The 24,988-nt window shown below is 39.9% G+C and overlaps 1 protein-coding gene across 4 annotated transcripts; it reads right to left on the bottom strand.

Moving 5' to 3' along the window:
* Window positions 1-825: 825 nt before the first annotated feature.
* Window positions 826-24,822, bottom strand: LOC105283282. Of its 4 annotated transcripts, XM_026975047.1 has the most exons (12): window positions 24,686-24,822; window positions 22,998-23,145; window positions 22,746-22,904; window positions 22,189-22,610; window positions 21,628-22,105; window positions 20,973-21,313; window positions 20,684-20,889; window positions 20,291-20,576; window positions 20,073-20,209; window positions 19,780-19,929; window positions 15,489-18,272; window positions 826-7,769 (listed from the first exon to the last, which is right to left on the bottom strand). In XM_026975047.1, exons 2-12 carry the CDS (start codon window positions 23,118-23,120, stop codon window positions 7,615-7,617), a joined length of 5,241 nt encoding a protein of 1,746 aa, XP_026830848.1. In that variant the 5' UTR covers window positions 23,121-23,145; window positions 24,686-24,822; the 3' UTR covers window positions 826-7,614. The 4 variants fall into 4 exon arrangements, with proteins under 4 accessions (XP_026830848.1, XP_026830845.1, XP_026830847.1 ...); XM_026975044.1 differs by lacking the exon at window positions 826-7,769 and having other exon boundaries at window positions 8,717-18,272; XM_026975046.1 differs by lacking the exons at window positions 826-7,769; window positions 24,686-24,822 and adding an exon at window positions 23,822-23,898 and having other exon boundaries at window positions 8,717-18,272.
* Window positions 24,823-24,988: the final 166 nt, after the last annotated feature.

The raw sequence follows: 24,988 nt of genomic DNA, 5'->3' as shown, positions 1-24,988 counted from the left end.
TAATTCATTTTATTAAAACATTGGAGTCTTCCTATCCTAACGAGATTTGTCCAAATCTATTCGACCAATGATGTGTGATGACCAGAATCTGAGCTCGGTAATATATATGTGCATGCTTAAGCTCCGGTTAGGATTGAGAGATCAAAGTATGTCATTTTACATATAATTCTATACATACTTGCAGTATGTATATTTTTATGTAATTTTATGCTAATATATGAATTTAATTCCTATTTTATTTTTACAGGCAACATACAAACAAAAACGAAGAAGATTCAATTATTTAATTAAAGGAAAAATAATATCTCAAGAAGAGGATTTTTAAGTTTTTTTTTATAAAGAACAGTTACTTTTTTATAAGAAAAATAGAGAAAATGTTTATTTCATTTTTTATTACTATTGTTATATTACATATAATTGTCTATTTATGTTAATAAATAAAAATATTTAAAGTATATAATAATGAATAATTATAATTATTGCAAATTCATTACATTGCAATATTATTATGACGTTTCGTTGCAATGTTCCAAAAAGCGGACATTTTCACATTCCTGCAATCCCATAGCAATGCTGCAGAAACATTTCGCAGTGAATTTGCAATGTTGCTACGTTGCGGTGGAAGATTCCTGCAATATATATGCAATCTTTTCGTGCTGTATGGGTAATATATACCTGAGAATATCTTTATTACTGTGCAAAGTATTGCCGAATTTTAGGTTATGTAACGGAGGTAATGTTTTTGAAAAAAAGCTTTCCATTGAAAAATTAGCTCTCGTTCGATTTGACTTGAAAGAAGGGTAATGACTTGTAGCGACTTCCATCTTTCGTTGCAGTCATTAAAAATCTTTTATTTGTTTCTTAAAGAATCCGTCCGCCCATCGCAATTACAAAACACCTTCCACGATAGGCACAGCGTCGGGATTCCGTCGGATTCTGGTGGAATCGATGCTCGGCAGGATCCCGAAGCGCCGCCGGCTTATTTAAGAATCACTGTGCTCCGTCAACACGGCTGTATACATGTGACATAAAGTTATACGCTCTTACACGCTATTTATATATGTATAAGATATACATACTTTTTTTTAATGTTTATTAGTAGCTGTATTCTCTCAGCTCAGACAAAAATACATAATATATATAGTAAAATATATGAAAAAACCGCTTGGTAGGCCGAAGTGACGCGGTGTCATACATGCGAACATCTATTTCAGGTGGAACTCGATCTTTCTCTTTCTTTTTCTTTTCCCGTGCCGCACGTCAAGCGTCGAACGGAAAATAATGCCCCAAAATGCAAATAATATCATTTGCCAAATTCGAAAACGCTCGTGTGTGTGTGTGTATGTTGTGTTTTACGTATGTTGCTAGAGCGTCGGACATTTAACTCTTACACGTTAACGCGTTTTATAAAACCTTGGGAAAATTAATCTCGAAGTCATTATGTGAGATTAATTTCCTCAAGATTTTAAAAAGATTAAATCGGACTGTTACATTGAATCCTTCAATATTACCGGCGACTTTACGTTAGATAAGAAATATCTTGTCTCTTTTTTTTATTCGAGCATTCTAATAGACATTGTTTCTTTCCTATTTCTTTCGCCAATCTGTCGTTGTTTGGTTGATCCATACCCGCATTCGTTGCATCGACGCCACCGCGAGACCTCGTTAAAAATCGTTCATCACAATCTATACTTTTCTTTCCGCACAGACGTACACGTCACTCTCCAGCAGCGATTTCCAATTTCTTTCTAACTTGCAAACCTTAAAGCACGATGTTGTCGTGATAAATTACTGACGACTCGAGAGATCGTTCCATTTTAAGAGGAATGTATGTACAAGATATGTCAGAAATTACTTGAAAAAAATACACAATATTTTCACTATTTATTTCCATTTCGTCGGGAGGTCTTGATTTCTGACGTTGGACGACTATGACTCGTATTTCAGTTGTAGAATCGTTAATCTTCACAAGTTTGCAAGTAGTCGGGAAAGTTTTGGAAATCGCCGATTGTTGTTTCAGCAGCTCGCACGATCAACGCTTATCGGCTCGCAATCACAGCACTTCGCTCATGATCGTCATCTTCTCTCGATGAAAATCATATTTACAACGCATTGCGCGATAGAGGACAAAAATTCATGATACAAAGGTGCTCTGCATCTACATCGGCAGAAGTACAATTAGCGATCTACAGCTATTTATATATATACGTACATATATATATGTATATATATGTACGTATTTATTATATATTTATTCATTTATCTATTTATTTGTGGCGACTTAGACGTTCGGAGAATGGAGTGGAATCGAATATGATGGATAAAAGTTAGCTTGGTGGAATGTACTTTTGCGGTCTTTCCTTTTTCCTCTTTCTTTTTCGTTTTTTTTTTTCGTATCGAACGTATCGAAAGATATTAGATATTTCAAAGATATTACGATTGAAAAATAGAGAATGAATATCATGATGAAATTCAGTCGGTGCAACGGCAGACTCGTTTTGCGGAGGAGCCAAGTTCGAATTATTTAATTACTTTGAGTTTTGTTTTTATCAATTTTTAAAGATATTTCACCAGTACAGCATTCTTTAAAATTGTCCGTAATTGCGATTAATTATCACATACCAAAAGTTGTCTATCTAGCACAATGATGTGTTTCTAATTTTCAATACTATTTAATAATCTTGAATTTAATACTATTGATAAAAATATTGAATTTAATATTTTCAATATTAAAACTATTTTAACAATTAAGCTTGAAAGTTAGAAAACTCAATGTATTAATAACAAATTCTTTCATGATGTCGTTAATGTTATAATATTCTTTAATAGAAATAACTTTCTATCGAATAGAATGCCCAATGCAATATAACAGAATACAATGTCTACTAATTAGAATCTTTATGCAATAACAATCAAATTGCTATTAAATTCCACTTAAAGTTTATTGGAGAATCTGACTTACTATTAGTTCAATTCGTCAAAGATCTTGAATGCTGTATACTTTTACATGGTTGAGCCTTTCAACGAAATTTTGAAGAGAAGATATACCAATCAGTTTAGTAATTAAAATATTTTCCAATGAGCGGACATTCCACTTCAATATTTTTAAGAATATGTGTATTTTCAAATATTATGACATTTTACTGTAATCGTACGCTCTGTAAAAACAATCAAAAATATTGCTATACAGATTTGCGATCACGAAATCGGTTCATCACTTCGTGATACCGCTTGCAGCTTCTTTCTCTTGTCAGATTAAGAACGAGTCGGTACGAACTACACTCATTAAACATCCTGTCTTCTATTTAATTTCATTACACTGTTGATTAGGAATGCTAAAGGCACCTAATGTCACGCTGGATACTATTTGCGCATTGATGATTAAATGACACTAAGCGCGTTTTGCGGCAAGTCTCTCGTCTGGTACGAAACAGCTGCGATGCATACGTAACGGAATTTTTCTGCTTTGCCGATCTTCTTTCGAGCAGTTGCGTCTGTAGTCCACCTCCGGGAGAAGCAAAATTCCTTACAATCTATCGTAGAAGTATAGTAGATCTATGCTACGTAGAAGTAAAACCAAAAACGCCCTTGTTGGAAACCAGAGAAATTCCGTGTACACAATTGCGTTACGCTTGCAAAGCGATGCAACACCCGTGATTCGAGAACGTGCTATTGTCCAGGCGTAACAATAAATCGAATCGGTTCGTAAAACGTTACGAAGCCATCGCTCGCGCGTATTAGTTAGTTGATTAAAGCGATTCACGATGCGGCCCGCTTTGTTAACATCAAGGGAGGGTAATCGACTCTCGAGACCCGACTATGCACACTTTGCAGTTTCCACTTTTGATTGAAAGAGACATAGTAGTAAGCTACTCCATTTCCAGACAAAGTTCACACTCGTTCATTGTGCAAGTTTTATAGATGTCGATCTCATGAATTCGTGAATCATCTTAACTAATATCAATGTATCAAATTTAGAAAAAGAAGAATCATATCGTAGAGTAGGAGCATACATAGCTGGTTTTGTAAATTTGTTTTTTTTGCATTGGCCTATACCTCCATTCGTATTTCTTCTTTTTCAAAACGTATCCGTGCATTTTATTATAATAACAATATAAAATTGATTTGTCTATTGCACAAGTTGTGATGTAAGTATAAAAAGAGATAATACGTATGTCTCAACTTACCAAGGACCATTAATCGTCTCTCGAGAGTATGTGTGAAGGATAAACCTCTATGTACATGTATAAATTATCATTACATTAATAATTACAGTTACCATGCGATACTGGGTTATCGTGCACGGCGCATCGGAGCCTGCGGACTCGTCCTGCCTACTTTCGCCGTGGAGAACAATAGATCCTTGGCGACGCTATCGGAAAGTAAGAGGTAGAAAAATATATGTGTGCGCGCGGCCGTGTATTTCTTTGATTCAGTGCAGCAACGAGAACATCAACTCTTGGACACATGAGTAACGGCTTTCGGAAAAAATCTTATCTTGAATCTTAATTATCTTAAATATGTTTTTGAGATAGCTTCCTATCTGCAAAAGAAAAATCTTTATTTTTTATCTCTTGAATATTTCAGAAAGATTTTGAACTGTTCTTTGTGACGGTTTACGAAACGTAAATTTTATTGAAACTTTTATTTTATTGAAATAGAAGTCACGTATCCAAGAGTTAATTTTATTCTCAGTGTCGCGTGGGACAATAGACACGCGCACATACAAGTCGGCACGGTGTATCTGCGTACTAAAACTTTTTATCAAAGTATTACTCGAAAAGGTATGAAATGAAGGTTTTCCCTCTGTTCCTCCGTGCGTATCTGCTAAATGCATACATATATCTTCTAACGATTACCCACTTCTCCTCTATAAAGTTAATAAACAAAGAAACGATTCTCCTATCTCATATCTATTTCATACTATAGCGCGAATTGGAAAATCTACAATCAATCGCCTGATAAATGCAGACGAAACGGTGGTGAGCAGGATAGTACCTATTTCTAGAAATTTCCCTCGTTACTTTTGCATCAAGTGCAGTAATCACGAAGAAAGATAAATTGCAGATGAGAGATTCACGATAGAACGTAGAGCGTTGAAGATAAAAAATGAGGGAAGTCTGAGTACTTAGACCACTGTTGCGCCGAAACTTTCACGCCTCGGAAGCAATGAGGGTATCTTCCATCAAGCAACTATTGCACTTTACTGTTGCATGAGTCGCCGTAACGAGCGGTGCGTATCATCGCTCGTACTTACTTTCCTACAAAAATTACTCTACGCCGTCTACGGAGATATTACGAAAATTTCATACACGCACACGCACTATCTCCTAATAATCTATGCTACGTTCCGCATCTCCGAGTCCAGATGGCACCGATCGCACGCGCTATTAGCTAATATTTTTATTCTATGTATAATATCACTTAGAAAAAAGCAGAATAACCGGGTATCCCACGAAAATCGGGCAAATCCCTACCCAGAAGATGTCGGGAAGTCTACTCATCGATTATGCTTCTACCCTGTTTGCGTCTGTATATCTACGTACATTAAATTTGGCCCATTAGTTACGACTAACTGTCTCTAATTTACTTTGTAGCACTTTATTATACTTGAATGAAGCTGTTACCTATTGAATCGATAAGTATTCACGGAGAACGGATGCGTGGCATTGTTTTTGCAAATCTACATAATGTATAATACTCATTAAATTATATTTAGACCTAAGACAATGAATGTGTCTCTAAATATATTTCTAAAACGTCACATGTAAAAGAAGGTAACACCAAAAAACATCAAGAAGTTGTAATAAATCTGTGAATGAATTACCTAAATTTCTTCTTTTTCAAATAATGGTAAACGTTAATAACGAAGTATTAAACGAAATTCACTTCGTAAGAATTAACATTGATATAATATCGACATATAGAAACAGACAGAGATTGTTATAAAAATTGTTATTAAATTTCAGTAATGTTTATGGAAACAATCCTTATCCATGTGCTCACATAATTTTGCTAAGAAATATGTACATATATACGGATTATGCCAAATTTTCGTGGAATATCCTGGTGCGCTATATCGCGTTTACGTTTTCGCGAAATTTTACCACGATCTATATAACTAACGTATTAGCTAAACCGATCTCGTTCACATCTCATCCCGCTGCTGATACTTTAAAACGTTGAAAACTCTCCGTTCGATCTAGATTGGTCACTTACGAACGTGTGATGGAGTAGGAACGAACTCGGATAAACTTGGTTTACTTCGATACGGCGCGATCGTCGCGTCGCGTTAAGTTGCCTCTGGACAATGCGTCTTTTATCCGCCAGATATTTACCAGAATCGCAAATATATTACGTCTACTTAATTAGTTCGTAGTGCTTGTAAGTGGCTATTTCACGCTGCATTTATTTATCTATTTTTGATCAAAAGATTTATTTACTTTCTTCTCGTCTCTTATGTTGAGAAAAAACATGGAGTAGTTTGCTCAATTAAACAGGATATTGATTGTATATATCATTTGTTGCACACCATTATCTTGTCGAGCGAACGCATTGTTTTGAGGCCACCCAAAATTGATATGCTAATGAGAGAACGCGAGTAGAGCGGGAAGAAACGGTCGTTTACAAAACTCGAAAGTATTATATGTTGGAACTAGATAACTCGAAATTACAGATTACAGATAATTACGGACAATCCACACAGTGCTAAGGGTAAATTTTGTTAAATTGCACGAGGTGGGGATGTAGAAATGCAACTATCGCGAATGCAGACTATTCTCGAACGTACGTCATCCACGAAGAGAAATACCAAAAGTATAAAAATATAGGGATTAATAATTAGCGTACTTTACTGTAAAGTAGTCTCTTATAAGTATTAATAGCGTAATAGAAAGATTGAGAAACAGAATTTTTTATCGCGGCTTTTGTTTCGGCCGCGTTTCTTTTTTTATCTTCCTCTTCCGTTTTCTTTTTTTTGCAATATGCATTTACACGCGAATACGATGAGAGTCACTTTCGTTCCTACGCCACTGGCTTTGTACAGAATTTTCCGTAAAAAATTGCATGTACTAGAAGAAAGCGCCGTGGCCCGCGCAAATGCACGCATAAAGAGTAAGCGAACGGAGTAGGCGAAGAGACAATGAGGAAACAAGATAATGGCAAAACGCGTGATTCTCTCAGAACAATCGCGCGGAAAGAAACCGCATCCGTGTCACCGCACGCGCTTCATAGAAGAGTCGCGGGTTTGTAGCTTCCTCTTCTCTCATTTACTCTTTTCTCCCGTTGTTTTGATAACACTCCTCATCGTTAACGTTCTTCATTATCTCCACTATTTGTTCAATCTGTACACTGTATCTGTTCCACTGTATACTATGTAATCCGGCATGCTAGTGGAGCTTTAGAAAAGTAAAGTTTTGTAGTGTAACCGATGAAGCGAAGAAGGCAGAACCGGTGGCTGCAGCGAAGAGCATCCTCTTCCTTCTTCTCGAGCGAGGATTTTCCTTCCGCGAGAGGAACGGCTCATGGCACTGCGGTTCTGCATCTTGTCACACTCTTTCTTTACCTGAGGCAGCGCAGCCACTTGGGCAACATGGCTGCGCATCTCAAATAATCTCAAATGGAGCCACTACTGTCACCAGGAAATACCATCATGTTCTCGGCCCCGTACGACGGCGTCGGCGAGCTCCTTGCATCCAAGGACGCTCTGCTAGCGGAGCTGAAGCTACTAGAACTCAAGTCCTCATAACTGGCCACCGATTGGCTGCCACCTGAAAAACAAATGGATCAATGACGATTATTACAATTCTTCGGGAGCCAAATTGTTGTTGTCATTTGTAAGGAAAAAACATTTGAAGAAACTTATGGTTTATTAGAATGGGCTCACGTCACTGATCTTAAGGACAAAACCTTTAGGTTTAATTCTTGAAGAACGATAAAGTAAACGTTGCTCACATGATGCATGTTAGTTGTCTTTATAAAATATAAATTAACAAACATTTTATATAAAGATCAATTAATTTAGATAAATTGTACAAAACGAAATGAAGGAATAAAATCAAGATTAAAAACTTGAATATTTATAGCCAAGTTTTCAAGCAAGTTATCTAATGAATGTTAGTGTGTTTTTTCCTTAAGACCGATGACAAACATGGCAGTACAGGTTGAGACAGAAAGAAATTCCTTGATCTGTATTCATGTGTGTATTTAGCGCTGAATATGACTTGATTCTAATATTGAATTAATATATATTAATATTAATTAATATATATTAATATTATAGAAAATCAAAATCAAAGATATCTAAATGTATAAACTTGAAAAATGCCATTAAGTTAATTGAAGGCCCCATTGAATGAACATAATATTACATGTTTATACCATAAAATATATTTATAGATACGCACATTTTACGTAATAGTTGCAATATTTTATCAATAATGTGTCATTGTATAATGATATTGTGACATTATAAAATGTAATTCCGTATATGAATTATACAGAATTGTATTCTAAATACATCGGGGGTTCTCCAAATATTTTTACAATATTTCTGAAAACTCAAATTTACTGCCAATGTTTATGAAAAATAAATGTAAGACAGCTGGCTTTAGCGCTAAATGTACGGTGCGAATACAGATCCGTATATAATGTATCTTATATGCGAAATTCCAAGTTAAGAGGACGAGAAATTTTTCAAGAAAAATAGCATGCGTAATACGGTATAGCTATATACTTTTATTTTCGTTTTGTCGTTTTTGTTTTTTTTTTAGGTATCATATTAGCAACCGCTCGTGGTGAAGCGTTTCTTTCGTCAGCTAATATCTCGCACGATATCTCGCGCGTGTCGGACATGATTTATTTCGTTTTTGTTTGTTTTTTTGTACATTTGTCATTACAATTAGTATGTTGTTAGTACATTTTACAATACATTCCGGCGTGTTTTCATCACAATCGATTTTACACGGTGGAAGAAAACAGCATCGCGCTCTGTTCGCTTCCTTTTTCTCGTTCTCGTGGATAATTCTCTCTCGATAAAATACTTGAGATCATATTAAGCGACACGCAGTTTGACGTCGCTTAATCTAATGAGAGAAAATAATGGCATTGATTTAATTAACTGCTATCTATCTGAATTTAAGGAACTCTCAAGTAAATTCAGTATCTCCAATTTTGTCAACGTATTAACATCAACAATGCTTTCCTGAGAGTGTTCCTTATATTTGGTAAACAAATACTATTTCGTAATTACTTCCAGAAGATTTTGTACAGAATGTGTGCATTTTATTTCTTAAGAAGAATAGTGCCACGACTCGAAAGAAAACTATGTCGGAACACGTCAAAGAAGGATTCTTAAAAGCGCAGATCATAAATTTTTCAATTCATCATTTCAGTAAGTAGAATTTAAATTATGATATTACCAAATAAAATGTTCTTATCGTTATAATTTTATAACTTTGATTTCTATTTAATAAGTTTTCTGTTTTGAGTTGTGACACTCTTTTTCGTAAAATGCGGTATGTATATTATAAGTGCGACAGCGGATACGTTTCGAATTTTTTGTACAGTTTACATCTGAGTCAGTCATCATTCATCGGTTGCAAATACATAGAACGTGGCTAAAAATCGCGACTTGCAGAGAAAATAATACTGAACATCGTTGTGTGTACTGAGAAAATACAGCTTGGATTTATCAAATAAATTATGGAATCAATGGGACGATTCCTGCATTCGTAAAATTTGTATTTGCAATTGTAGTCGCATTAACCCATAATTTGTTCGATTCGTTCAATATTTATTTGTACCAGTTATTTATTTATGCTAATATTGTTATTTAAACTTTGAGTTTCATCCAAACTATTTTCCAGCACACGTTTAAAGAAACAAGTAGTCTTAAATCAAAGAAATTATAATATGTAACAGGTTGTCCAGACTTTGGCATTATAATATTATACTAGCAAATATGTAAACTATCGGACATTCACATCCACAGCCGCATCCCTCACGAGCGACTTGTTGCTAGAACCATTTACGAGAATGAGATAAAGGACCAACGAACGAGACTGACAAAACTTTTTACACCAAGCACGCTAAACGATTCTATAAGCTAAGGTTTATCGGAGAGAAATAGAATCTCCATGTCCTAAGTCATATGAATAAATATGAAAGTAAAATCGATGATTAACCTATTGACTATCGAGAATTCAATAATGTTATATATTGCATGTTGGCGAAGGCAATCACTGCATTTGGATCCTTTCGCGATTATTGCCACTTTCGTAAAGATATGGAATATACAGTGGCGGCCGAAAGTTTATATCATTGGTCTCTTGAGTAAAGTATTATTACACAGAGATTTGATATCACAAAGGAATATTTAGTAGAAATTTTTGTAAATTTGATTTGAAAATTTAAATATAAATATAAACTCAATATAAAATCAATGTTTAATACCTCAGAAACTTTAGCTCAACATTTTATGTTCCTATACTTTTATTATATCTATACTAATTAATTTACTTATGTTGATTTATAAGAAATTGTAAATTACATGTTAATATAAGTTTATCATTAATAAAGTAGAAATAGATTATTAGATAATTTATAACATGGCTTAAAAAATAAATAAATAAATTGACATAACACAATAAAGTAGATCATCTATTTTCTAGAGGAGAGCATTAAAATAAGTCTCTTTCGCCAGTGTTCTTACAATCGAACGATATTTTATATTTTTTAAAACGCAAATGCTGCATTAAAACTTTTCTTGAATTGTGCGTAAAAACAGTTGTCTTATTTCTTTTGGTATGTAAAACAATGGATATCGCGCTTTATAACACTTGTTATTTTTGTGTGTATAGGTAGATAGATTGTCTATATGAATATACATCTAGAATACCAATAAATACTGTACTTTTTTGGCCGCCACCGCGCATATCAAAATTGATCAATGTGCAAATAAGATTTATTACGAAATGATACACTATTCACTATGAGGTTTTCTTTCATAATGTCAATTTGCCATAACGTGGCAAATGTTATACCAATTAATTGCTTTTAATTGTTTAGGTAGATACATGTAAATCGTAATTCGAAATACACGAAAAAACTTAAACTTAAAGAGTTGCTTGAAATGATCAATAAATAGAGTCGCCGCTCAAATTTCCTATTTCGGTCGGTTAATCATTAATCTGTCATAAGTTTAGGCTCGGTTGCACCAAAATCGCAATCGATCCTGATTAATTTCTGAACTCAGGTAAAACCATAATAAATCATCTAGGAAACGACGGTGAGCCGCTAGTCTAGAAATCCAATTAATGACTCTCGATGCAACGTAGCCTAAATTTATCTAGCATAATTCTATAAATTAATACACATATATATGCACACACATATATGTAGTATTATAATAGATAATACCTCTATACGGATATTGGCTCCGAAAAATGATACGATACTCTTTTTCTGAAGAGAGTCAAAATATCATCAAGGATTTGAATGTTTGCATATAAAGTATGTTTTGTAATTTGAACGTGTTACCAATATGTTATATCGATTTCTTTTTCCGTAAGACTGAAACGGAAACGAAAAAAATGCACGTGACGTGCCCAACTCTCCTTCACGTTTTGTTAAATATCGCAATTCGCTAGTAAGAATGACGAGGACCAAAGTATCCTTCGATAGTATAATACACAATACATTGCTTGTAATCGATTATATTCGATGCTTCCGCACACACATACGCAACGCACACATCCCAGAACACGCATTGCACGCAGTAATTTGTCGTAACTCATATATCGTCGGTTTACGTGGTACATGCCTGCATGTAACGACATATTATAGAATAATCGCGATGAAGATCAAATAAGACGACTTTCGGTTAGTGCATCAAGCTGTACGTACGCATAAAATATCTAACGACGTTTAGATCGAGATCACTATTAGCTGAAGGACATCACAGTTTGATGAAGAATTCTTTCTCGTGAAACTTCATGAGAGACGGCGCGAAGAACGTACAGAGAATAAACTACAAGTGTTTTTTTTTCATCTTTACTGATTATTTACTTCAGAACTCAGTGAGTGGTACTTTACTGCCAACTATTTTATCAACGATTTTTTTTCAGAAAAATATGTATCTTTCCGTTAATTGCAGGAAGTAATCAGATAATGATGGAATTTTACGTGGTTCATCCCCTGTACTCCTTGTCCTTGCACTAAAATAGATTTTCTTACGCGCGCGATTGATCTCCGAGTCGATAAAAAGATTCGCCTCAACGATACACTTCTTTCGTACTTTTCTACACAATTGTAACGATATCAACGAGAATCACTCATGCGAAGCTAGTGAGTTTATTGAGTATTTTCGATATACGATAAATCTGTTTCTATTTTTTCCTTTTTTTCGCTAATTATGATTTATGATACAAGAAACGAAATGTTATACTACACACACACATTTTTATGTGTTGCCATTGGCAACGTTGAACACGTCATATGATTTTTTAATTTTCTTTCTTGTTTTCTATTTATTTTGTTATTTCGCGTTTAACATTCAAAAGTGAAATTTTTATATACAAATATGCCTGCATATGCCATTTTGACGTTTCAAATCGCTGAAGAAAAGAACTAATTGAATGAACAAATCTGATACCTGTCGTAGTTTAAAAAAGTATGTTTTGAATTGCAGGAATGCAATAATTTAATTTATTCATATAATTGACATTTCGACGCGTTTCGAGCAAGCGTGGATTAAGTTAAAAAATTTCTAAGAAGAGTAAATATAAAATCTTATCTAAAGTGATCTTATTGAATTTTCTTTCATTTTCTTTTCTGATCTACCATCTTATAAGCATTTAAACTTTGAAGTTTTCGTTCATTTGAACGTACGAAATGTTGACAGCAGTTTTATTCATTCATATAGTCTTTTCGTCGAAAATGCGAAACAGTAGAGAGAAATAGAGAAGAAAGATTAGGGAAGAAATGGATACTAATTGTAAAGCAGAAGCAATACAAGTAGAGAATTTATCTGTGAAAAGTAAAATCAAGTAACATTTTCTTCTAATTTAGATATTTCTGAAAATGAAAGTTTTGTGTGTGTATATATAATCGTATGCACAATTTTATTTGTTTCTAAAATCAATTCTCAGGTAATATATCGATAGAACTTTATTCCTTTATTTTCATGTTTTGATTTGCAATATAGTAAAAACGTACTTTTAATTTTAAACATTAAACACCGTGTCAACTTATTTATCCGCTTCATGGTCTCTTGATTTGAGTATTTAGAATTTTTTACTAGAATAATTGTTACTTCTACCAAATTCAAATTAAAAATTAAAACAATTTTAATATAATATGTAAACAATCAAAAATATTTAAATAACACAAAATAATTTAATTTAATGTAAATAATTGAAACAATTGCAATGCGTTTCAATCATGCTTTCGTCTATCATGATCATGAAAAGATACATTCCACTTGGCGCTCACAAGCGAGCATTATTCTATCTTTGTTTGTGAGCAACAAAAACAGAATGATGTTCGCATCGTTGCGAGCGCTAAGTGGAACGTATCCAAACGCAAAAACATTACAAAACAAGTTAATGATAAGATATAGTTCCTGATAAAAATCATTTTTTATGACTCAATTATAAAAAGTCCTTATATATAATTCTCTACTCTTCTGTAAATCAGAAAATTAAATATGCATGGAATATATAAATTACAAATTAATTGTTGCTAAACATAATTTAGTAATAATCATGCAAATTACGAAAATTAATCGTTAACGAAAACAAAAAAGAATACAATTGAAACGCATTGCAATGTGTTTACATAAGTATGTACATAATATCGATTCTCTAGCATGATTTCTCATAATAAAAACTTCATTGCACTTAAAAGCTCAAGATAAAAAAATACTTTGTTTTAGTGAAAAACATGCTATCGATCTAAGTTTGCGTACCGCAGGTGGATTTATCCCGAAAAGGATTACCTTCCCCATTGTCTTATTATTATCATCGTTATTACGTTTCAATAAATTGTCAAATAATACTTATTCGTATAGCACACACAATAATCAATACATAATCAATGTAATAGAAAGTCGTCCTAAATCTTTTTAAAAATAAATAGGTAATTACATAGAAATGTACATATATATTATACAAAGTTAAATAAGCCATTAAAATTACTGATTCAAATCATTTCCCCGAATGAAGCGATTTTGTGACACACAACGACAATATTACTCAAGCAAAAATATAATTTCTGTGGCAGTAAATGTATGTATGAAAGCTGCACGAGTTTGATGATATCTTGTATAACAAATATGGTATATTTTGCACAGATAATGGTCATCACTCAAAAATAGAGTTAGCGAAGATCAATTCTGCAAATGAACACTAATGGTCGATCGTTTGTCATATCATTAATTGCACAAAACGATAAGATTACCAATAACGGGCAACGACGTGTGAAAACGATATATGTATATTATGTATATTTATATTATGTAAGCATTTGTTTCGTTCCTCCGTTTTGCACCATTATGGTTTGCACCGCATAGAATCCAAACTTATTACTTTTACGATCTAAGGCAGTCGAAGAAAAATTGCTACGCAGGAGTTACTTGGATGCCACATTGCAATAAAGAACCTGTGCCTAAGATGCTCTCATGCTACTTTTATTCCCCATTAAAACTAACGTTGCAGCGTCCAATGACTTCCTAGAGTCCGCTAAAGAACACAATCTTGCCCATATTATATAAATATATTACTTGTTCGCGCGAATATGTGTGTGTTTCTGGTGATAAATATTCACTACTACTGTTTGAAGGCTCGAAATGGAAATAGGACCAAGTGCCACGTGATTTTAAAATAAATAATGATGGTTTTGTACATATATAACGACGTGCGTTCAATACCTTTCATTACGAGTTTTGATGACGGTCATTCAGTTACCATAAAGTTTCGAATTATTTCGGATATTGATCTCCACACCAGGCAACCAGTATATCAGATAAATGTTTAGCAAGAACACGGAAGGAAAATTGTAGTGAAACACACGTCGGTCGCGCTACCTAAAGCAAAGTAGCTCTTTTCCAAGTAACACACGGTCACGATCTGAGAATTTCGACCAATTTCTTTGCCCCATTTATAAACGCTAATCTACCCCCGCTACTTGCATTAGGAGTATATAGAGGGCAAGACTGGCCCTAGGCACGTCCATGCAGCAATCCTCTACTCATCTGCGCTTTTTCCTCTTGGGCCTGCTGCTCGGTTTCCTGGCAGCAGCCGAATGCTCGGTCGGCACCTCGTTCACTTCCGAGACGTTTCGCTTCTCAGCGGTCTCGCGATCGGATTCCGGGGACACTTCCTTCGAAGAAGGGTTGTTCCGTTCGGGCGCAGAGCTGCCTTCTGCCTGGCGCGGCTGAAGCTGCAAGGAAGATTCTCTTTGCGACTCTCTCCTCTCGGCTGCCAAGTTACCTCGACGTATCTCGTCGGCGACGAATCGTACTTCCGAAGCAAGGAGAGGACTGTCTCCCGTCCTTTTCTTATCCTCTTCGTTCCGACGGATCTTAGTACGTGGCTTATCGGTCGCGACGCTCACGATATCCTTGTCCAGACGAGGTTCGTCTACTATCGGTACCGCCGCAGAAAGGTTTACGAGAACACTCTCTTCCATCGTTGTCATCGTCGTCCTCGTTTCATCGACGTTATCTTCCACCCCTTTGGTCTCGGATAACACTCGGCGTCGTGTATTCTCGCGTTTCGTGTATCTCACGGATCCGACAGACAACGGATCATCGCGTACTCCGAGTTCATCGTGCTTCCTCGCGCGCTCACCAATCTCTGATTTCTCTTCCACTTCTATCAACGGTTCAAGATCGGTTTCCTTACGAATCTCCTGCGATTCTGACGAAGAAATGCTCTTCTTGACCACAGAACTCCAGGATATCTCCGTCGAAGGAGGAGCTTGAGCCTTTGATTCCTGGTACCATTTCGGAGAGTCCTCTTGCACGGCCTCCTGCAGCTCCGCCATTCTCACCTTGGAGGAACGGAATGAGGGCGGAGCGCCGATGGGAAGCTCCATCGAACTGTTTTCCTGCAACTGGCCTTCCGAGTGCGATTTTTTGCTCTTACGAGATTTTCTGCCGCGCGTTCCGGCAGACAGGATTTTACACTCCGGCGCCACGTCCGCGTCCATATCGGCTTTCTGCAACGCGTCGAGGTCGATAATTTCGACGATGTCGCCGGCCGTCTGAGAAACTCGCTTGCCGGACAGCAGCGACGTCGATGACGATGATGATGAGCAACTTGTCTTTGAGGAGCGATTTTTCATCCTTCTCGTGGGACTCGGATACGCCGCTTCCGGTTTATCCTTAAGTTGCTCGACGGAACCGCATTTATCGATTTCTTCCGATCTCTGCCACATATCCTCCAGCGGATTGTATATCACGGTGACCTCCGCAGCCTCTGCATCGCTCTTCTCGATCACCATGATATCCTTGCGCTTTCTGCCGGACCTAGACGACCTCAGTCCTTGCTGCTCCGTCGGCGCCGCTTCTTGCATCGTCGGAGATTCCTTCGGCGAGCTGGCCATCGTGCCAAGTTCTAACTCACGGATCTCGGAGTCCTGAACGTGCTCTAAGTCGTCGTCAGAGGACAGAGCGTACTTGCTGTACTTTCTGCGTGAACAACTGTCGTTCTTTCTGACCGCATCTCCTCGCTCGAAATTCATCGAATCGAAGTTGAGCTCGGAGCTGTGTATGTACTCGAGATCGTCGTCCGAGATCGTGCTCTTGCTGCTCTTCCGTTGCGCCACAGGGGATGACTGCACGACGCAAGCACTGACCGCACTCGCGTCTTTGTACTTGCCATCAGCCCTCGCGCGCATCTGCATTAACTCGGACGCGTGAATGTGCTCGATGTCGTCGTCGGATTGAGCGGATGGAGTGGAAGTGGTGTCCTTGCCGAGGCACGGTTCCACCATGTGGTACTCAATGGAACTGAAATCGTCCAGCGGCGGCGGATCCAGCGGCGGAGGCTCCAGCGGCGGCAATTCGTCATCATCGTCATTGTTGTTGTCAGACCACAGTAATGCCGCTTTTTCCATTATCGACGCAAGTTTAGCGAAATTTTCCTTCATGTCGATAGGCGACTTCGTTCGAGATGTATCGCTGGAAGCTTCCTCTCTCGCACATCTGACCTGCTTATCTTCGGGTGTTACTCGGGGATTATTACCACAGACATCTTGCAAGGGAACGCAGCCCCTCGATTTGCTTTTATGCGGCTTCACCACTTTACTGACGTTTTTCACGTTCTCGTTTCTCTTTTTATCGATGTCGCCGCTCTCCTTCTCGTTCTTCCTTGCCGCACCGTCCTTTGCGTTCGAATCTGCGCACCGTGCATCTTCGATGATAATACTGTCTTCATCCTCCTTGACGACGTATTTCTCCGTACACGCCGTCTGCTGCTCAGTCGGACGTTTCTGCGCGAAACTGGAGCTCGACACGAATCTCTTTGAGGCTTTTTCCACAGAATCGACGACGTTTCTTCTCGCGGAGGACTTCTTAGATACTCGTGCAACTGCATGCTGCTCGTCCGCGCTCGACTGCGCTGCCTCGTTACTTCTCTCGCTTCGCATGGTTTTATTCTCCATGAGCGTGACGCTGTCGTCATCGTAATTAACGACGTACTTCGCCTTGGCAAGATTTCTCTCGTGAGCCTCGTTATGATCCTCGCGCCTGGTCGCGGCCTTGCTCTTGCAGCACCACAACGCGGTCTCTTTCGCCTGCGTCATCGGACTGCTCGGGATCTCACCTTGTTCGGCGCACAGACTGAGGCTCGTCGGCACGTCGCGGAAGGCTTCCTCCTTCTCGAAGTCGATCGACGATGGATTCCTGTTGCCGTGCACCATTTCCGCGCAGAGGGCACGGCGTTCCTTCAGTTCGCGTATGTTCTCGTCGGGCACGCTGTCGATCGCCGGCTCGCTGGCCGAACGCATCTCCGCACAGATCTCGGTAAGCTCGCGATTCAGGGCCCGGCTCTCCGGTTCATCCGAGAGGTCCGCCGCGCCGAGCGAGGCCGGTCCCTCCTCCGCGCACACGCTTCTAGGTGCGTGGATCTCCTCCGCGGCGGAGTCGTACTCCTGATTGGAGTTAATAGCGTCTTCCTCCTCGTCGGCCGACACGGTAATCACGGTGCCGGTGTGAGGGTTGACGACTTTAGTTACCGGCTGACCCACCCTCTCAAATACCGTACGCCTCCCTAGTAACAGAAAAAGCCGTTGGCAGGTATCAATATCACGAATCGCTGCTCACGTGTGTCTCTTTCTCTCTCTCTCTCTCTCGCTCTCTCGCTCTTAAGCTTCTCTTTTTGTTTTTTAACAGGGACGATTAGCTCGCTCGCATGCTCGCTCAGGATTATGTTATTACGAATGGTTTTGCCTCGTTCACGAACAAACGGAAAACGGAATAGTCGAAATATAAAAAAGAAGGTACATGTAATGCGAGTGAGTTCTGGTAACTACAGGAATCGGTGCTTGACAAACAAATAAAAATCTCGAGCTTTTCAAAGATAAAAACACAAAAAACAAATGTGATGTTCCTAATTTCTCTATTGCATTCAGCATCTGCATATACGCCGATACACGTATTAATCGAATCAAGACAAACTTAAGAAGAGAAACATATCCGTTTGTATTATATCACAAAACAATCTGCGACTCTACGATATGCACAAAGTTAAAAACTCGAGCAAAAAAACGTGACGGATCTACGTGGTTAGTATTGAAAACAGTACACAGTTCCTTTTGTTGGACGTTTCTTTTCGATATACAAAAGAGCAGACGTCAAAAAGATACGTTGTTAGTGCTCGGATATAATACAAAGTTACGGGGATAAAATGGAGATACCTGCCTCTGGCCAGTTCTGTATCCACGCAAACTTACAACGCTAGTAATTTCATCCTTTGTTATAAATATGTATATACATATACGGGAAACATTGTATTATTTAAAAAAAAAGAAAAAATTTGCTTAGGAATATTCCTTTTCAGTTTTAGAATACCTAAAGTTTCGCAACGTGCCGTGACAACGTCGTCGTGAAACATCGGCAAGTCTTATGTTTCTTTCTTACGAGTCTCTTATTTATTTCCTTCTCTGATATTATTAACAAAAAGCGGCAAGTCAAAACACGGCAAATGCTATGCCAGATTTACGCGAATATATAATCCTGCAAGCTTTGCGAGCTCGAATCCGAATGCACAGAATATTTAAACATTATACACACATTATATTTATATAAATATATATAATATAATATAATGTAATAAGATTTAGATATACAGAAAAAGTCGTACGTCAAAAATTGCAATCATTTAATGAAATTCAACGGAAATATCTTACAATTGTCAAACGTGAAAACAAATACAGTGAGAGTAATAATATAAAATATACAGTGTGTAATGTATCCACGTATACAGTGTGGCAATATAGAACGGCAGGCAAACCAAGTAACAATAAAAATAAAAAATACCAAAACTCGCCACTATCACCGTTATCACGCTGACCGAGAACCACCATATCTAGCGTCAAGAAAAAACCAAAGGACGTCGTACAAATCAAATCGTTCGTGCTCGCACAAATTGTGGCACGGCTAAGCGGAGTATATTGACTCGGTCGCTTCGAGAGACGATGGTACTGCGACTAACGAGGTGGACCTGCACTCGCAACTTGGTGCTAAAACAAAACTCCGTTGCGTAACTCCGCACTTACCTGGAGCACGATGCGACGCGATGGATATTTCGAGCATGGCCTCTGCGAGATCCTCTCTCAGTTGACTCTCGCAGCTGCCGACGGCCACGTTCTCACTGTCCAGAGGATCGCCGTAAGCCTCCATGAATCTCGGCGATTGCTCATAACTGCCTATCGGGACAAATAACAAATATTATTCTTCCATGAATAATTTTCAAGATTCGTTTTCTTCTAAAAATGCAACTTCATTTCGTCAAGATTCAAGCATGACGTGGACGCGTTCAGCCTCTGCTGATTCAATTCTTTACACTCACTTCCTGACCCGTCGATGACAACTGGCATCAACGGTCTAGACGTTGCATGGGGCATGTTAACGGGCTTCGATCTTGCCGGACGTGATCCGGTGATTCCAATCTCGACTGCTTCCGCTCCGACCAAATTAACGTCCACACTAGCGACAAGCAATTTTCGGTGAGTCATTCTGTCCATCAAAACTATCACGTTAAAGTCGCTGAAAGTTGAGAAAACCAACCCGCTGGGCGCGTTATAAGTTTTAAACACAAACTGCGGCCCCATCCATAGTCGCCTGTGCGGTCCGGCGTGCGTTACGATCTCCACTTGGCTCAACCAACGGTCCTCGGCCGTGTCGAGCTCCTGATTGTTCTTTGGTGTGAACGAAACATTGAGCAACGGATTGGACATGGACAACGGTGGGACGAGTTCCGAGAAATTGGGAGATCTACAGAGCGGCCACTGGCCTTTCGCCTCGACCTCCAGCTCGATCATGGTGTCGTCGCAGACCTTTTCCTTTGGCACTCCTAAAACCAACAAGAGCGAGCGTTACGTAACGAGAAAAAAAAAGAGATCGACGTTTGATTAAAAAATCGTGCAATCTTTTTTGTATCTGTATTGTACTGCGACGTACCAGCAGCTGCTTTAGGTTCCAAGTCGTACTGTATCATGTTTCCATGACACGCCATGATGAACAAAGAGTCGACCGCTTTCTTGATGACCTTACTGCTGGATTCCCTCTGCGCGTACATCCAAGCTCGTGGAGGAGCGAAGCACGCGCAGATCTTCAACGGCAACGTCCCGCTGTCGTCAGAATGTAACCGCTGTCTCTGTTGCGGTCTGTTGTTAAATGTATAATGTCTTTTAATAATAATAATTTATAATTTAATATATTTATAATTCTCTAGAAAGCTGGTAGCTACCTCGGTTGCGTGGAGCTGTTGGCCTGATTCAGGGACGAGGGCTGTCGTATCTGCGACAGTGGGTGTAATATCGTCGGATGGGGATACGGCGGCAGTCGAGGATTCGAATACGGATACGCGGATAGAGGTAGCTCCGTATGCGACACGGGAGAGTGGGATCGGGTACCGTCGTCGGTCAGGCCCGCGCTCCGGTGAAATCTCGATAGCCTGTTTACCACATGAGGCGTGGAATGCGTCCTGACACCCACAGGACCTCCGTAAGGCGCGACGGGGAAAACATGGGTCGTACCTCTGACGGTTGATATCGCGGCCCAACGTGTATCGCTCGAGAATACCATATCCTGGCGCAATAAACGCACGATAAGCATTTCTGTATTAATTTACGGAAGCTTCCTTGCACCTCCAGAGCGCAGAAATATTTCACAATTTCTTGACAACGTATTTAAATCGTTCAAATATTGAATCTCCATCATTTCCGCACATGTGTGAGAAAGCGATGCAATGAAACGCTGCGATAACTCATTTTAAAATAAGATCAAAGTTTTATATAATTGCTGACTATTTTGCTGATGTTTTGATAATATTAATTAAGGAAAGTCGGATCATTATATAAAGTTAATTAACGAGTTGAAGAAAAAAAAAGAAAAACTTATACCTGTACTTTCGCAGTAGTGTCGCCGCGATGTAGAATGTACAGATGATGCACCGCTGCCAACGTCGGCCCACCGGGATGCGGTTGAACTCTGAATATGTGAAAATCGTGTCCCCTTTTATCCGCCGTCATTAATAACGCACCGGTCAGATCGAAAGTCATGGCGACGATCGCGTCGCTGTGGGCGGTGAAGTGCGCGATCACAGCCTCCGCATTCGCATCGTCCAGCTCCTTCTCGTCTTTCGCGACATGAAGGTCCAGTATCGTGACAACGCCCGGCTGCGTTACGTCGTTGCCCGCGTTATTGATGGCCATCGGTGATACTGAATTTCCAGTCAGACTCGAGGCTACGGTCTCTCCCAGCCCGCGAAGGCCCTTGCCCAGTGATTTGGCTGCGTACAATACCGTGGCCGTGTAACTCTGAACGCCTTCTTCCTCGCAGCCACCGCTGCTTCTTCTCGAGGGTATTAATTTCTTCTCGCTACAAGCACCATCACGAGGCATCACGTATATAATTTGTCCGAGATCAGGTAAAAAGGAACACGCGATACAACAATTACGTACCTGTAAGCGAGCCATCGTGTTCCTAAAGCAACCGGGTTTGGATTTGGGCCAGGGCTGGCATAGCAGGTAGTGATGATTATATTGTTCTGCAACGTTCTGGCATCGAAGACTGCAATTTTTTCTAATAACGTTACGACCACGGACCGCCTGTTGGCCAGCACGTCGCAAACGGGATTCTTGAATCCTACGCTGTGCACTTGCTCGCCGGTTTTTAAAGAGATGAAGTTGACGTCGCAAAATTTTGGTCCCGGAAGAGTCGAGTCCAACTCGGAACAGATAGCTACTAACGGCCGCTTCGCCTCGAACTCGTCGACGTGCTCGTCGTCAGTCTTCGGATTTGGTAGAATTCGAAGGGTGCGAACTACGTTTTGCCGCCATGACAGGACCTCCGTCGCTTCCCCCGTTGCTGCTATCAGCCATACCTGTGGTTTTGCAAATCGATCAGTTATTACAACGGCAACGCTACGAGCTTAAGGAGAACGTGAGGAAAAATAATATTGAACGAACCAAATGCAAGACACAGAAATTAGCTTTGACTTGATATAAAAATAATTTACCTGAACACCAACAGCGTATCCTAGCACCAATAACAATGGTGGTGTACCGGAACCCTCATTGTAATCGGGATATAAAGCAGGATCATTTATATCCGCGTACTCAAATCGCGCCCATGATATGGTTTCCTTATTATCAGAGTTAGACGCCCCCGCGTATCCCTGCAAGAAGGAAAAGAAAATAATGCGTAACATATAAAATAGTAGATTACAATATTCAAAGTGATATATAATTTTAATCAATTCATACAATACCTGTGGTACTATGTCATTGATGATTCCAGCAACACTGTCGATAATCGATCGATCAACTATAGGTTGAGGTGAAACAACTTGAGCTCCTTTATGTGCACTTCGCCTTGGTGATTCCGCAGACATTTTTTTCCAAAGTAATTTTATCTACCTGTTAAAAACAGAATTTTGAATTACTATACATAAAATAGACAAACTTTAATACGTTTGTATAAATCAAATGGCAAAATTATTCTTATCTCTTTATCTCACAAGAAACTAGACAAAGTACTCGAGGATAAAGAACTTTATTTGTTTTGGAAAATTCGAATTATAAATTTAACGCGTAATAAATTCAATATATCATTTAAAACGTTAAAAATATTACAAAACAGGATTTAATTTATGCAATATATTAATACACGTTACGTCGCAACTTAAAAATTTCACTCTCTGCGAATCACAGAAAACGACGATCGTAGTAGTAGTTTCCGATTGTATCGAAATATCCAGAACTTTTCATTGAATTCTGGCTTATTATTGTACAGTGCCTAACGCGCGTGGAAATAAATAATTAATATGCAGCTCGCATAAACCGTAAAGGGGGGAACTCGCGAGGCGATCCGCAGAACAATATATACATCGCCGAGGCACAGAAACGAACGGAGACAAAGGAAAACTACACTTGCGTGCTTTTCGCCTCCGTGATACGCATCTTCGTGAGAGAGACAACGAACGTACGGTCGACAATCGTCGATTTTTGGAAACGCCGTGAAAATCGGGCGCGTACGGTCACGGGGGACGATCCTCGCGGAGAAAACGCGCTGCGAACATCAATTGTTGCTCACATAATCCTCGCGCGTAAGCGGAGGCGGAGGACAAAGAACCCTCGGCCGAAGTGCACTTCTCGTAACTGTCCGACTTGGTAATCGCGGGGCATTACCGTTCGCGACGCCCAACACTCGACGCACGTCGTCGTCGCGCCGCCAGCACACTCGTCGTCGCCGAAACTCCGAATATCCCACGAAGCGTCGTCGTCGTCGTCACGCGGTGCATCATTCAACGCGCACGAAAAGTGGGAAAGTGCATCGGCTAGAATCGCTCGCTCGGTGGCGGTGTGCTGCGTGTTGACGGCGGACAGTTTGTTGGCGGTGGGAACGGAGCGGGACGGGAAACGGAGGGGGAGTCTATTTTGCCAGTCGTCCGTAGATGTGTGTTGCACAACGCCAACACACAGCTGTGCGCGGAATGCGCGCTCAGGGACAATCGACGGGAAAGTCACGAATGGGAAGGCAGGCAGCGGGAAGAAAGGGCAGCTGCCGAACGGGGCGTTTTCCCGTATCGCCTTCCCGAGCAATTTCGAACGGTCCGGAAGAATCGAGGAGCGAGCGAACGCGGGCGGCCGAGTCGACGAACGACGTACGTCGGATTGATGCGCGGCTGCGAGCGTTTACGCAACCGCGTTAAAAAAAGCGACGAGAGCGCGCGATCCGTCGCGGCGTTGTATCTACGTGTGTCGTCGAGGGAGAAACCGAGAGAACTCGCGGGGATCATCCACGGGACGAAACAAGGGGAGTCCGTCCCCGTATCGCGTCGCCCGTTAATTTATCGCCGACGCGCTCGCGCTCGTGCGTGCTCGCGCGATCGGCCACCGTCGTGATCGATATAGGGAATAACGAAACGGGCAGCGAGAGCGATCCATCGCAACTTACTTCACCCCGAAACACCGTGCTTTCTCATCATGCACTCTCGAGGGACTCGGCACTGCGCTCCACGCGCTGCGTCCGCCTACTGCGTCATTCTACGAGCGACTGACAAGCAGCGGACGACGGTGGCAATGATGATGTCACACGCCCGACCGCGCGCACAACGTCAGTCCGCGGACTTTTTCCCTCGGAGCACGCGACGCGTCCGTGTTCCGTCACACCACCAGCACTTCTCTCGGCCTGCCGTCCGGCTAGGCGACGGCGACGACACGATCCGTCGGCAGAAGGCGCGCTACCTGCTCTCCACGG

This window comes from Ooceraea biroi, chromosome 14 (assembly GCF_003672135.1).
Source record: "Ooceraea biroi isolate clonal line C1 chromosome 14, Obir_v5.4, whole genome shotgun sequence".
Lineage (NCBI taxonomy): Eukaryota > Metazoa > Arthropoda > Insecta > Hymenoptera > Formicidae > Ooceraea > Ooceraea biroi.
Note: the sequence above shows the minus strand (reverse complement) of the source record. Positions and strands in the feature narration are given on the sequence as shown.